Source organism: Equus caballus, chromosome 18 (genome assembly GCF_041296265.1).
Source record: "Equus caballus isolate H_3958 breed thoroughbred chromosome 18, TB-T2T, whole genome shotgun sequence".
Lineage (NCBI taxonomy): Eukaryota > Metazoa > Chordata > Mammalia > Perissodactyla > Equidae > Equus > Equus caballus.
Window position 1 is genome coordinate 46,831,991 of NC_091701.1, and position 16,574 is coordinate 46,848,564.

Sequence of the window (16,574 nt, forward strand, 5' to 3'; positions counted from 1 at the left end):
TTGTGTCTTATAGGACTCGGATATAAATAACTATGATGGTCACACCCCTTCCTACCTCTTTGTTTATTTCTTTAACCTCATCTTCTTCCCTCTCCCCTAACTCATGCATTCACATTCTGATCTCTAGGAGGTAAATCTTGGATTCACCAAGAATAAAACAGAGTCAGAGAAAATACCATGGAGATCTCCATCAAAGAGCTGAGCCTTTGACGAAAGTCAAGGAGAAGACCAAAGTTATCCTTCTGCATCTGTTTCTTCATTTTCATCATCAGTCTACCTGGGGGATAATACTTGAGGGGGTACATGGGGCTGAAGGGAAGATATGCCTTCTATTTGGGAGGATCTGTGTCTGGGTAGGGTGGGAAATAGGTTTTGAGCCAAGGGGAAATAAGAGAGAATTGCCATCCCTGGCATCACTATGCTTAATATGTGTCATAATCAATAGGATAAAGGAACTCAGATCTCCTGATTTCACGTTCTGCTCTTTCCACTATATTTTGCTGTGGTTTGGATTTCGTAACTAAGTTGGTTTCCTTATATACTTCTACTTAAAGGCAGTATGTGTCTCTTTAGGTTCTTACCAGTTGGTAAAGATTTTCCCAGAAGTCCTGAGTCATCAGTCGAAATAGGGACAGAAAAGCCCAACTGAAGGTATCAAAGCTTGTGTAGCCATAATTGGGATTTCGACCAGCTTTCACACACATATATCCTTCTGGACATTGGCTGTAAATGGGGTAAAAGAAAATATTACAAGAAGTTCTGCCAGCTTTTTATCCTGGTAGCACCTAGACTTATAACATTGTCTCGCCAGGAAGATTTGCTACTTCATGGGGATGGAAGTATGATAAATAACTAATACATTTCCCAACTTTTGACTTCACGTAGTTTTACTAGCCACTTGATGTCATCGTTAAATATTGCATAGCATTTCTAATAATATTTTACAAAACCATTTTCTGTTGATAATTAGCATTTTAACATATCTCTAGTTCACTTTCTTTACTATGTAGCCTCCAGAGTTGACTCGTAGCTCACATATACTCATCGAAGGGAAGCATCGTTAGAGCTAAAGCATTACTTCTTGTTTTATGAAACATAAAAGCTTGCCTAATATTTAAATCCTCCCTCACCTTATAAGTAACCTTAATTATAGCAAATTTGTATGAATAAAGTTAGTTGGCTGCTATCTGTCAGTTTCTACAAAAAAAGAGAAAAATATCTATGTGTGTGTGTATACACACACACACACACACACAAACACACACACAAATTATTGGCTTACCCTGCATCAGAGCTATTTCCACATAGTAGTGCATCTAAAAAGCCCTCCAGAAAATAATGATATCCTGTTTAGAAAATAGAAAGTCATATGATGAACATTTGCATACATTGCAAAATGAGAACAAGAAGATCAGGCCCTGCTGTTGGCTTCAGTGAGTGATTTTAAATACGTTATATAATTCATCCAAAGACCCAGGTATTTGCCCCTTCTCCTTCCAAATACTAGATGTACTATTAAGGGGAGATACTTAATAGTAAAGGGATGACAAAAAGAGAAACACATGGAATTAAATAATCATTTTGCAATAAGATTTTTTAGGAAGAAAAATTTTGGATTTTTTAAGAATAAATATTGTCTAGATGCTAAATTTTCAGAGAAATTTATTCTATGTCTAGGTCTATAAGGAACACAAAAACACATAATGGGAAATATCATTTTTATTTCCAGTGTCTTTTTTGGGTTTTTTTTGGCTGAGGAAGATTTGCCCTGAGCTAACATCTGTGTTGCCAATCTCTCTCTTTTTTTGCTTGAGGGAGATTAGCCCTGAGCTAAGATCTGTGCCAGTCTTCCTCTATTTTGTATGTGGGTTGCCACCACAGTATGGCAGATGAGTGGAGTAGGTCTGCGCCCGGGATCCGAACCCACGAACCTGGGCCACCAAAGCAGAGTGCACCAAACTTAACCACCATGCCATGGGGCCAGCCTCTTATTTCCAGTATCTTTACTTCTTTGAACATAGACAGGAAAATTAAGATAGAATTTCTTAACTTTTAATTAAAATTAAACAAAGTGAAAGGAATATGATAGTTTCTAGATGGATTTTTGATATCAGGTATTAATAAGTGAAATTTTGTCCATTAAATTCAATGATCTGTAAGCTTAACCTAAAGAAAATATAACTTTCAGTCATAGTGTTTATCTTTAATTTTAATAAATTTAATTTTCTATTACTTTGAAAGACAAATCATTTTATTTATATTTGCATTGGTTTAAAATAACCTTTTTCAATAAATGGAATATTGTTAAGGAAAATGATAAGAAACAAATTTTTAGAGCTGAAAATGACCTCAGATATTTTTCATTTCTTTTACTTTGAATATAAAGAAAAATGGAGTTCAATAAATTGTCACTAGAGAGAATAAACTCTAAGTGACATCCTCATAGTCAGTTCCCTGACCTTAGATTTAAAAAAAACAAACAGATTTCAGGGAGTTGGTGACAGCAGTGGACTTATTGGCATCATGTGAAGTGAATAAGGGACAATTTCATATGTTGCTCTGACATGTTTTTCCTAATCAAGGCATTTTTCTTAATCTAGAGACTTACAATTGTTTGCAAATTATTTGCTGGCATATCAGTAATATCAGGGAAGAGTTAATCTGTTATCAACCAAGGTATTTTCCACATTACAACTATAAAAAGACACTGATTTTTTTTTATTATGCTATCATTACTTTAAGAATGGTCAAACTACCAGTAATTTTTCATGACTAATCCTACTTGTTCCATACCACCAGTCACGAAGGTTTTCTTTCTTCTCTGATTTTTTCCTAAGTATTACTCATCACCTTAAAATAATAGATATAGCCATATTTAAGCACATCTAGAGTCTGTTTTATATATTTAATATTTTTCTTTAAAAAGGACATTCACTTTCCCATGAATCATGTTCTAACTCTCTTTGCTTCTGAATATGGTTACTGGAAGATACTAACATTAAATAAAAGAGAGAAAATGTTACTTACTTTTATTGTCACTGTAAAAAGAGAAAGGCTATTAGGCCAATTATTTTTCCATCCTTGTAGAGTAGACTATTTAAACATTCGACTATTTTGTCTAAACTCTGGAAATAAAGATAAACTGATTCCCATAACTTTACCCATTATCTGGCATTTTTTATTATTCTCTTCTAAGGTTAATTGACTCTAATTTCCTTCTCTTTGATGTAATACCACTTTGGATTCTTATTCTACAAATATAAGAATAATGTTTAAGTCTCACTTGATTTCCATAAAACGACAATATAAATAACCTACTAAACTATAAGCACCTTCAAGCCTTGTGTCATCATTGTTATTTTCCTAGTGTCCTGCACAGTTTCTGGTACATAAGAGGCGTTCTGTAATTAGTGTTTAATGAGTTACGTTTGCATAGTAATTTAGAGCTTACAAAGGGCTTTCGAATATTTTGTGTCATTTGATTGTCTCAATCACCACGAGAAGAATGTACAGCAACAGAAGATTCTAGGAAGATTTCTTTCTAGCTGAATTCTTCAGCCTTTCATTTGATGATACAACAGAAAATAGCATTTAGGAGTCAAAATTAAAACAGCTATCAATAAAATAATGAAATGTATATACAAACCATTGATAAGGTGATTAAGAGATCACAACTTGTTATGAGATCATTTAAAGAAATTTTTCCATGCCTAGATGGAAAGCAGAACAACAATGACAAAATAACAGTAATTCTTACTTGAATCTTGAATATACGATTTCCAGTCAAACTCAATGAGAGTTTCGTTTACAAGTGTGCCGTTGTAATTCACAGTTACGTTCTTCTCTATGCTATGTTCTTCCAGGGAGGCGTTGGTGGGAGGCCACTGCACACACTTGTTCCGCAGGTTGCCCATGAAGAGCTGCAGCCCGATCAGCGCAAACACGCTCAGACAGAACACGGTCAGGATCATGACGTCAGAGAGCTTCTTCACCGACTGGATCAGGGCCCCCACGATGGTCTTCAGGCCTGAAAGAAAGGAGGGCATCACTATGAAGACTTAGAATGTCTGAAATACCAAAAGCCTCACAGAATTTTCTTGAAAACATAGATTTCATGTATAAATCTGAAAATGATTGCAATGCTTGTGGAAGAGCAATACTTCATGGAAGGCTGAAGAGCTTATGGAGATGAACTCTGGAAACGTAATGATCCAAACAATGAAATGAAGATGCATTTTCCACTATGTGGAGAGAAAATAAGGAGAGGTTCATGGTCTTAACAAAGCCTCTTAAGGAAAGAGTCTTGTATTTCTCCTTTTTACTAATGAAACTTGACCCATACTTTCATTAGGGCCAGTTGTCAGTTTTGTAACAAATTGCCTGAATAAACATTTTTAAATTCCTATTTATAAGGAGGAAAGGTTTTGTTATAAAGCTAGAGTTGGTTTGGAGTATAAGTGCCTTTTAGATAAATAAACCCTCCATACAGATTCATGCTATTCTTTATTATCCTATTTCCTTGTCTTTTTAAGCAATATTAAGATTTACAAGGTATATACATAGTCATTAATGCCTACAATGAACAAGAAATTACAGATTGGTACATTCAATAGGGAACAAGTTCTTGGTACAACTGACATGGAGAAAAAAAACATGACATCTCTAAGTGCAAATCACACAGACTGCATATTACAGCGTCTCATGCAAGATACTGTTAAATCGCAACGCTGATGGAAAATGTGGAAACATAAATCTTATGGCCAAATAATAAGAATCACTTTCTGTGAAACACTTGATTTTGATGATTATGATTTTGATGATCTTGATTATTATGATTCCTGATTTTCTGCAATGCTGAATGTCAAGTAAAGAAGCTGTTGCTGAAAAAACAGGATGGGTCAGCCCTGGTGTTTAACCTCTCTCTCTCTCACCTGGAATGACTGAGATTGTTTTCAATGCTCGGAGAACTCTGAATGTTCTCAACGCTGAGACATTGCCCAGGTCCACAAACTCTGTCACATATCTGTAATAGGGAGTTCACACACAAACACAAAAACAGGATATAAAGAAAGAGCTGTAGGTGCAAGGAGCCTTATGCATTACACGAATCACTTCTTACCTGGAATTACAGAAATAGGTTTCAAAGCTCTCAAGACTCTGAAAGTGCGAAGAGCTGAAAAATTGCCTAGGCTTACAAATTCTGTTACATACCTGTAGAATTAAATCAGAGTTATTCAAGATTTAAGCAGGATATATATTATCTGCTTGGGTTTTTTATAAAGACTGGCTGGGTAATTTTAAATGACAATGTTGTAATTAGCAATTTAGAAATTAGAGTCTATCACGTTGGTCTTCATTCCTCGCATAATTTGAGGCCATTAACTAAATATAAACTTCATGGAGTATACAGCCCTGTTGCCACGGTGGGAAGCAATACAGTCAACATCTCCAGAGTCACTTAGGAGAATTAAGTAAAAAGAAAATAAATATTGGCTACAGTTTCAGGGTTTCAGTTAGAAAAAAAAATGTATGAAATCATCCAAGAGAAATTTAGGCGTGAAAAGGCAGATTGCCTTGCTGACTATGTGTACATGATAAGATTTTCCTAGTATAACTCTTAAGTGAAAGTTAGGCAAATTAAGAACAATATTTTATGGGGCCCCAATGGTGCCCTTGCCATGACTGCTATTTTATTCTCAAAAAGCAGTTGTCCCTATATGCCTTCTTTTGAACTACAGCCAGAGGGAATGGCAAAGAATTGGCTCATCCTGACTAGATATGGAATTAAGATGAGACAGGCAGCATTTGGAGCCCTGAGTATATCAGCTCCACTTCTCTCTACCTCATTACACCTGGAAGAGGCCGAGAAAGTCAGCTCCTGAAGGAAGGATGAGCACAAGTGGTGTTGGTCCACCCTCCCCCACACTAATTTCACCTACTCCTGAATGGGCTTCTATTACTTTTCTGAGTCTCTTCTTCCTCGGGGAAGTTTCCCACCAGGAAAAAAAGAAAAAAAGGACAGGAATGCAGAAATTGCATATATTACTGAGTGTATTTGGATGGAAGATAAGGATCAGAAGTTTTATGTTGAGGGTAAAGAAAGAGATGAAGAAAATCATAAAGGGAAAGAAGAGAGGAGGGAAGAAAAGGGATCGAGACAGGAAAAGGCAGAGGGAATTCGTCTGTTTATGTCTTAATAATCGATGTATGGATGAAAGAATAATTTAAATTTAAATACATAATATATTAAATATCTTCTTTTTTCCTATTGCTTGATTTTTCAGAATATTTTGATGCTAGTAGAGGCTTGTTTTCTACTATTCTACCAAAGAAGCTGGAGAGAGTGTATAATGTGGATAACATCAATGAAAATTTGTGGGGCCAGCATGTTTATGGCTGTAATTTTTAAAAGCCATTTTCACAGATGCATTATGAATATACTTGTGCTTTCATATTAGGGTGTGTGTGTTGAAAATCAGCGTGTATGAAATTTGCTGACAGATGTCTCTTACATGTGACAGTTATAATTTCAGTTACTGCAAAGCCTTTATGCCCAAGGAAAATGCCACTTTGACCTCTGTTGTGCTAAACTAAAATCAGGAGCTTAAATGTATAAATCACACCAAAAGATTCTACAGTTAGAGCAAGCTTATTCTTTAAAAGCAGCGGCACTCAGAGAAAGCCAAACCATATTCTCTTTTGAAGTTTCAAAAAAGGCACTTACGCAAATGTAATGACAGTAAAGTCGAGCCAGTTCCATGGGTCCCGAAGGAAAGTAAAATCTTCTAAACAGAAGCCCCTTGCAATAATTTTTATAAGTGATTCAAAAGTATATATTCCTGTGAAGGTATACCTGGAGACAAGTATCCAAAAAGAATGGATCAAGTAATACTTTTCTTTCATAGCATATCAATTTCTTGTCACTCTATCGGTGGAATAGATGAATATTAAAAAAGTAATCTAAGCAAGTTAATGCAATTTTCATGGAAATAAAACAGCTCTAAATTTAAATTCAACTCCCTAACACATAAAGAGTTGTTTTTAAAGTGTCCTCAGAGCAGAGTAAGAAATACATGCTGTGTAAAGTTTACGTATCTGTGGTTTGAAAAGTCTTGGTAATGACATAAACAAATAGAGCCTCCTGAGAATCGTCTAGTACATTCACATGATGGAGTAGCCAATTAGTAACATTGCAGAAGCATAAAATGATTTTCCTTTAGAAAGTAAAAAACCTCAATTTTCATCATGCTTTATGAATGACAGAACATTGACAAATTAGCAAGTCTAATGTTTTTCCCTTTCTACAAGATAAGATAGGTTAACTTACTTGGAAAAACGATGTCATTAACATCAAAGTGGATAATACTGGGGTCATAAGAGCTGAAAACTCAATTTGGAATGAAATATTGGGCTAATTCAGAAACTTAAATCTTTCCAAAGTTTAATCTTCTACTGAGTTTATCTGAGTAGAAATTTAGATGTTTCTAAGTAGAAATTTAAATGTTTCCAAAGTTTTAGTCTCTTACTCAGAAGTTGGAGGAAAAAATCATAGAAATTAGGGTGACTGAAGACCTGTGGGCCTCACTTATTACCTTCAATACCTTAGGAATTCTTTGTATATAAATTTTATTATTTCCTTCAGAATCTTTATCCCTTTTCTGATTGGCTGCAATCTGGAAGTGTCCCGGAAGAGAAGAGGCTCTTGGGAATACCCATGTTGGTTGTTTTAACAGTCAGCAGCCAAAAAGCAAAGCAATAATGGTTACAACGTGGGCAGTGTGAGCAGCCCCAGCAGCAGTTGTCACAAATCTGGTCTCTCTGCACTCAAAGGTCTCCCAGAACAGAGCCCATCAAGGAAATTAGCAATGCTTCTGGCTTCTGAAAACGCTACCCGAACTTTCACTTCAGTTAGTTTAGCCCTCAGTCTATTGAATTTTCAAGTTCTAAAATCCCAAATTTGGGGATTTTTTTCATCGAACATTTTGGTGACCACATTTGAAGCTGATATAGGCTTGCCATGACGTGGACACGCCTGACGGAAGTGGGAACTTCGTGAGGCTCATTTGTCTTCATGACATGTATAACCTGCCCTTTTAAATTCTTAACACACTGAATTCATCTGGAGTTTAACTGGAAGCAAGGTCTACCATATTGGCTTTTTTCTGCAATTGCTTTCATCACACTTGCTTTGGCTGTTGTAGATCCTAAATAAAAAGTGGTGAGTGTCCAAGAATGATGGGCTTCTGGGAACCATCAAGTACAGGTGAAGGAGAGAGATTACATCCAACACCAACAGCCCTGAGGGCCAATGAATATTGTCTTCCTGCTTTGTAATTCTGTCTAGAAATGGCTTTTAAAAAAATGTTCTTCAGTTTTATTTAGAAGGTATGTTAAGACATAGTTTCAAAATCCAAAATACATATATATAGATATAGATATATGTTTACATGTATCTATATCTATATATTTATATCTATACACACATATATATACTCACATAGTAGGTGGTTTAGAATACAAGTTGAACTTACTCTACATTCTTTGTCCAGTCAGGAGGGTTACTCATTGTCATAAACACACAGTTCGTCAAAATAGTGCACATGATTAGCATGCTGAATAATGTAGGTTGTTGTTAAGGAACACACAGAAGAAAATCAAACTCCATGTATTATATTATATAAAACTAACATTGCCATTTAGCCAAAACTCAGTGACAAATACATCGTGGGCAAGTCATCTAACCTCTTTAAATTTCAGTTTTGTCATCTGTAAAACGTGAGTAATCATATCACCCTCATGGAGTAGTGATATAGATTAATTGAGATAATGTACAAGAAAGCTTTATAGAAGTATAAAGTGTTACTTTTGCTACTATTATTAAACCAATATATTTATCTCCTAGAGAACTCTGATGGAAAAACTGTGTGCAATCTGGGGTTGTACTGTTTTTGAGCAGAGAGCATTGGCTTGAAGTAATTCAGGTGATTAAAAGAGTGAATTGTTAAGGAAGATACATATCTTCAATATTGCAATTTCTTAAATACACGTTATACAATATAGTTCAACATAGAAAAAATATTGTGTAAAGTACAACAAACTGCTAAGAATCAGATTGCTCTATTTTGACTGAGTTTGTACAAATGCACCAGCGCTGGATAAGATTAAAAGTGAATATCCTTGAAGGCCAGGACTTAACGTGATGTGACTGTAACTTAACTTCAACATAAAGTGATCTTGCACAAGTCACTCAGCCTCTCTGTGCCACTGAATCTGCTTATGCCTCCACCGACCTCTGTACAATGGAGCTAATCAAGTATAGGCGTCATCAGTTTGAGGCACAGATTAAATGAGTTAATATGAGTGAAATACTTGGAACAGGCCTACATAGTGGTAGATGTGACCTAATTAACTAAAACAAGACGACTGAGACATAGAATTATGGAGCTGAAAGGGAACTTGAGATAGGACTAGTCAAATCACCGTGTTTTAGAAATTAGAGAATAAAGTCTAGGCTCTAGAGAAATTAGATAATTTGGCCAAGGACTAGAACACAGGTTTCCTGCCTTCGCACCCAACATTCTTTCCATTACAGTTTACTGCCAAAACAAAAATTTTCCATACGTGAAAGTGAAAGTTTTCATCAATGGCCACACGATGGCACTAGGAACACAAACTAGGATGAGGAAACTTCCATAAATGCAAAAACTCTGAACATATGATTTTTAAGTTTCAAATCTTTAATTTTAATAGTAGCATATTTATACCACGCAGGAATCTCTCACTATCAATTTAAGAAATAGAATGGCCTTTTAAGTTTTAGAATCTTTTTTTTAAAAAAAATCAGGTAGTATGAGTTTATGATAATTACAGCATTATTCCTATATTTATTATTGCCAAAGCCATCAAATGAGACAGAATCAGAAATGAAGTTTTTTGCCAAGGAATATGAACAGATGAATTTAGTTGAGAGTCGTTTTTTAACACCAATGGGAATCATAAAGCCAAATCCCTAAAGACCATTTGGAAACATAATCTCAGCTTTCTTCATTCCTTCCAGAGTCTTTACTAAGCAATCAGTATTGTATGGTAGAGTCATAATTCAATGACTTAAATTTGAAATTCAGCCAACATTCCAATACTTCCTTCACAGATTTCATTAGGAAAGTTCAAGAATTAACTAACTATTGGCCAAAGGCCCCTGAGATTCTGCCGTGGAAAATATTCTTAAAGACTTATTCTCAGGTACACTAAAATGCTTCATAAAATAGATATGACTAAAGTTGGCTCTAGAAATAGTTTCCTTATTATATCATTATTCACTGCAAATTCGAGATAATCACAAACTTTAGACAAAGATGGTAAAGATAAATATGGCTATCTTATGCTAGATTTGTAGGATTCAATACATATAAGCATTTTTAGAAAGATATGTATATAAAATGTTAAATACTTTGATATATAATATGTATTTGAAAGTTCTATATAATGTTAAAGACTTTGTAAGTTTCAGTGACATCCATGTGACTAATAAACTTTAAATAAGGCATATATGACAAAAGAAGAAACAAAATGAGAGTGATAAAAGCCATAGAATATGGACATTTCCCAACTTAATTTTATATTTAGCTATAAAGTACTTATAGATTATGCATAAATAGTTAATATTGATCACTTCAAAAGGATATGAATGTACCAAAATCTTAATAGCTATTTTCCTAAGAGGATTGAAGGGAGTTAAAATGTACAGGGCAGAGGTGGCACTGAACCGGAAGATGGCCTTCCCTTTATTCAATACTATAAAAGTCTGTAAGATAGGAACACAACACAGAAGCATAAAAGCATAAACCATTGAAACGGTATTGCCTACTTTCTGTTATTTGTCATAATGAATTATTCCAATGTCGCAACTTTTGATGGGCACCATGAAGACAAACTGTCACTGGATCTCTTCTTTACTAGAGAGGACATCCAATGGTATCACTTACCTTTTATCTGATACTTACCTGCAATTGTATTGTACATAAGCCATTTGGCCAAGAGAATTTATTTAATTTTCTGAATATTTTAAACATCTGAGTTAAATGAAAGTCTTAAATGGGTGCATATTTCATTTCATTCTAAAAATCTTAAGACACTACATTCCTTCTACAGCAATTTCAGCTTTCCCAATTAAAATATCCTGAAAATTAATCCTGTAGAATGCAAAATCATCCAATAGAATGAATCCTTTTTTTTTGGAAATAACTATTCTTTTACCATTTATGCTTATAAAATAAATATTATCACTCTATTTGTAATAGGAAATAAAACCAGACACCATCAAACCCACTCTTGGTTAGATGGATATAATCCAATAATTGATTTTTGGAGGCCAAGTTCCCTGGAGAGTATCCATCGACCAGGAGTGCTAAATCCTGTATTGGGATTTCTGAGTTAGCTGATACATTGAATTCTAATCTTGTGAGGTGCTTCCTTAGCGCAGAGGATATGCTCAAAGCCCCTGCAGAACTGAGGATCCATGAGTGTAAATGGAATTGCATTAAAAAAATTAGATATATTTAAGAGCAATTAGCAGTGTGCAGACAAAAAATAAAATAAAGCAACAATGTATAATAGCACATGAAGGATTCTGACTTAGTGTTTCTTAAAACATTTACTTATAATCAGACAGAGCTGGGGTGGGGGAAGCTGCTTGCTCTGTGAAGAACATATCTTGGGAAGGAAACTTCAAATCATTTTAATTGAAAATTCACTCATTTTCAAAAGTTCTATTTTATCACCTTAGGATGCATTTCTGTGTAGATCATGTTATAACACAGCAAGCATTGCCTTTCTGTTTACTTTCCACTAAGAATCTTTGATAATGATTTAGTCTTCAGGTCATGAATAGATTTCTCAGTCTTTTCCCTCTACCTTCAGGATTTCCTAAATTCAAGTAGAGCAACCACTCCAAAAAGTTTACTGAGTTGCTGTTTGAAAGGAGCACTTTCTATCTGGTGTGTGTGGAAGGTGAAGAAGTGCCCTAAATCAGGACTTTGAGAGCGTGGTCCCCCAACCAGTGCTGGGCTTCACGTTGTTCCTGGATGTGACAAGATATTGAGAGTAAGTGTTTAGATCCTCGTGAGACGATTTGACAAACTAATGTTATATCTGTTAAATGTAACAATAAAAAACAGGGGTGTATTTTGTGGGTTTGTTTTTCATATCACTTTTCTAGAAGTTAATTTTACTGTATTTTATAGAAGAATGTTGACCTTGCTTTCAGAACAGAATGTCTGAGAAGCATTGCTCTAAGTCTGACTTCGACTCTATGTTTTCTCTTTCACCTTTGAATGACTATGGGTCCAGAATACAAAGAAAACTGTATCAGCAGATCTGATTGTCGGAGGGGAGAATTTCACACTGTCTTACTAGAAGAGCAATCACTTGTGTCTACAACACTTAGCCCGTGTTTCTCTGCTTCATTCAGTGCTCCTGTCCCTAAACGACATTGTGAGATTATCACAAAATGTAAACAGACATATGCAATGCAAATGTCTTTACCCCAGGGGGTACACTCATGTAAGGACACAGACAGGCCCAAAGTGAGCTAATTCAAGACTGACTATGGTCCACCTTGCAAACCTACTACATATACTCTCTTTCCCCAAAATCATGCTAAGTAAAACCTGAGAGAAATATTGTGGGCAAGCCAGTCAAAGTATAACGTAGAAAATATATTTGAACAATAAGAATTCCCTCATTTCAAATAATATTACAAGCCTAATTTTGAAATGGATGCTAGTGATACATAGAGACAACGAGGAAGAAGTTATAATCCACACGGAACCTAAATCACGGGCTTGAGGAAAAGGGGGCTGAAGATGTACTGACTGTAGCTCAGTGGGTAATAACAATAATTTGGTTCATCCTAAGGAGATGGGGCCATGTGCAGAAGAGATCACCTATGACTCGGGCTCTGTGGCCACCCGCCAGCACAAACCATGTGCAGAAGTAGTAAAGGAAGAAGAAAGTAGAAAAAGATGGAGGAGGGGGATAGAGCAAAAGGCAAAGCTGCAGAGGCCAAAATAAAGAGTGTTGGAGAGAAAGGAAACTTCAGCCCTGAGGACTAAAAAGAAAAAGAAGCAAGACTCAGAACCTGAACAGAGAGGGGTGCAAAAAGGCAGTGCAAAGAAAGAGCTGGAACTCAGGAGGTGAAGTGAATGAAAACTTCTGCATCCCTGATGCTCAGAAGTAATTCTAAATCTGACAGTCCTTTCACATAGAGGAATTAATGCTTTGACACAGTGGTTAAAGGCCAATGGACATCCTTCTCAATCGTTCAAGCCTTAAAGGGAAACTTTTACTTATTTTAGGGTATATTCCCCTCATTTATTTATAAAATTGAAAGAATTTGTGGAAGATTATTTTTTAACTTCATATTTATAAGAAATATGTGTACAAAATGTAAGTGCTTGCAATTTGAATTTATAGTGGAATTAATGAGGTTTTACTGTACATCAATGTTTGCTCTGCTTTAATTTTTCACAAGACAAACAGATGGGCCAAGCATCCTTACTAGAGCTCCTAGGAAGGTGACACTAAGGCCAGCATTAGGTGACCACTTCAGAGGATTTATTCTGTGGGGACTCTGTTCTGGGGTTGAAACATACCTATTTATCAGTAAACTTCATAAACGTTTCAGTAAACTTTAAAATGTTTCTGAGTTTATTTTAAATAGCCTTCCAATAGAGCAGACTTATAGAACAAGCCCATACATAGAATCTTAAATGTGTTACCATTTTTATGTCAGTTGGGAAGTTCCATTTGGAACTTCAAATTTACTATTTTCACCTAATCTGATGTCTATTTCCTCCTTTATCTGTATCCATCCTCCTTATATTTGCTTGCATGGCAAAGAAGCCAAACATTTTATAAACATTAAGTTTATAAGTATTAAGAATTAATGAAAGGATATTTGCCCCCAAGGACTCTCAGATACACATTTCTCCAGAAAATGGTATTGATGGTAATGAAGAGAGAAGAGAGTCAGCAGGGGACACTGTTTACTTACAAGAAGTCAAATAATTCTAGAATTTTCAAACATATAGATACTTGCCTTCCCTATTTCACAGATAAGAAAGGGTTCAAAACGGAAAGAATTAAAAGACTAGCCAAGATGTCACTGTACCTTAAATTGTATAAGCAAATATTATGTAGCTTTAAGCAAATCAACATTTGTGAGATTTATGAACTATTCAAAAGAGTGCCATTTTTTGCTTTCCCCCCAATTTTTTATTGTAGTAAAATGCACATAATATAAAATTTACCATGTTAACCATCTCTAAGTGTATAGTTCAGTGTTGACTTTCTAAAAGAACACATTGAATGGCTTATTATAGTGAAGTATCTTAAACCTAATTAGTTCAATAAAAATTTAATTAACACAACTCCTTAAGATAATTTTTATTGCATTAAATCACTCCAATAGAAAAGAAAAAGTTCAAATTGGTAGTGGAGGAGAAAAGGCTGATATAGTAGCATCTAGCTTGAAACGGGCCTCTTTCTCTTTACAGCCCAAGGCTGTAGGAAATTCATGAAATTATTTTAATATGTGAACAATTTCATGCCTCAGGACAAATTTTAAAATATAGCTTTTCGACTGAATTGGAAATGAGATTTTATATATGAAATATCACTTTAAAGATACATGTGCAAGAATGTGACTCTTCATATATTAGATGTTGATTAGGTTGATCACTTCTCTCTTCATATATAGTTATCAAACTCAAGTAACATAACATTTATTGAGTCCCTATGTCATAAGCTGTTCATATGTACAAGCGTTGCAGACACCCAGAAAGTAGCACGGACATAGTTCTGGGTCCATTTGCTAATTCAATTGATTTCAAAGCAAAAGATCAATGCAAAAGATGTGTATTAAATGTTCAGAAAAATACATGCAAAGCTCTGTGCTACAGTTTATAGAGAAAACAAAGATATGTAAGTTATGACCCCCAGAAGCTTACAAACTAGTGAATGTTCAATGATCTATACTAACAGGAGGAAATCTAGAGAGTAAGCGAAGGTTTACTTAGACCAGATTGTCCAATAGAAATATTATGTGAACTACGAATCTGAGCCATATATATAATTTTAAATATTCTAACAGCTACCTTTAAAAACTTAAAAAAGCAGGTAAAATTAATTTTAATAATGTTTTCTTTAACCCAATATACCCAATATATTATAATTGGGGATGAAATCAACATCAAAAATTATTGAGATATTTTACATCATTTTTTCATACCAATTCTAAGTCTTCAAAGTCTAGACTCACCACATTTCAAGCACAATGGCCACATACAGCTAATGTCTACTGTATTACACCATTCATTGTACTGCCAGGTCATACTCTCTTCAGCAAGCCATGCCAGGTAAAAATCATTTCTGGTTTTAAAGACAAACCAAGAAAAACTGGTAAATACCACTGATAATGAACAGCTGAATCATCTGGAGGGCAACATTAGGAAAATATAAGTAGGATTTGTTTTAATTTATGTAGTTATTGAGTGCAGACTCAGGAGTCAAATGTCTGGTTCAAAGTCTGGCTCTGCTGCCTGCCGGCAGGGTGATCTGAGAAAAGTTATTTAACTTCCCTCTGACTCATTTGCTTCTTTTGAAAAATGGGAACCACCATCCTTAGCTCGTAGAGGTGTTGTGATTGCAGTTCAGTAGAGATTCTGATGCCTCGTAGGCTGTATTTTCAATCAATAACTCAGGTGATTCTGCAATGGCGGGGTTGTGAATCTGTTTTTCTGAACTAGTAATTTTAAAAATTGCTCAAATTATCAGTGATTGTGTTGTACACATGGATTATAATCCTTCTTCTTGATCTAACTGCATAGTCAATAAGGAGACAATTATGTTATAATAGTTCAGTAGGAATAGCTGTTTATGAATCCAAACTTGTTACCATCTAGTACTTCTTTCTTGTCTCTGGGTTTTTAGAAAGTGATTTGTTTATAAATGTTTTTTTCCAGTATGGACACTGAATTTAACAAGCTATAGTTTTCCAGTTTCCTTTACTAAATATGCTCATTATCTTAACTTTTCTTTCAATCTAGGAGCCATATTCCTTAAAATAAATAGTTTAAACCTAAGGCCCAACTTTGTGTTTATGTAAACATTATTGAAAAATTGTCAGATAACAGAAGTGACCCCAAATTTACTAAATTTGCCTGTTCTTAAAGTAAATGTACTGGCAAAGGCAAGAAGTAACAGAGGAAGGTTAGCAATGATCATAAACAACATAAAAATATAGAATATACTATTTCTTGATTAAATTTATGCCTTAGCCTCAAATTTTACAACAGGCAATTTTCAACTTGTACAGACACTGTGTTCCAAAGATGTATTTGTAAGTCAATTTTTGGAACTTTGAACATCTTTTCCTGCAGAAATAGACATATACATTCTTTTGTATATATAACACATAAATATGTATAGATGCATATATCTTTTTTACACATAGACCCCAAAGCCTATGTAACTCCTAATGAAATAAAATTCCGTATTAATGGTACTGTGGAACT

At 34.8% G+C, this 16,574-nt stretch overlaps 1 protein-coding gene across 8 annotated transcripts in view; it reads right to left on the minus strand.

The window, feature by feature from the left end:
* Positions 1 to 16,574, minus strand: part of SCN1A (sodium voltage-gated channel alpha subunit 1) — a 147,588-nt gene that overhangs the window by 58,916 nt on the left and 72,098 nt on the right. For 7 of the 8 annotated variants that reach the window (XM_023623071.2, XM_070241983.1, XM_070241985.1 and 4 more), the window contains exons 3-9: positions 10,686 to 10,804; positions 8,532 to 8,621; positions 6,725 to 6,853; positions 4,932 to 5,023; positions 3,758 to 4,027; positions 1,283 to 1,346; positions 582 to 723 (exon numbers count right to left, since the gene is read on the minus strand). In XM_023623071.2, coding sequence (XP_023478839.1) covers positions 582 to 723; positions 1,283 to 1,346; positions 3,758 to 4,027; positions 4,932 to 5,023; positions 6,725 to 6,853; positions 8,532 to 8,621; positions 10,686 to 10,804 — 906 coding nt within the window. Of the gene's footprint in view, positions 1 to 581; positions 724 to 1,282; positions 1,347 to 3,757; positions 4,028 to 4,931; positions 5,024 to 6,724; positions 6,854 to 8,531; positions 8,622 to 10,683; positions 10,805 to 16,574 lie in introns of all 8 variants that reach the window. The other variant, XM_070241982.1, reaches the window with a different exon arrangement.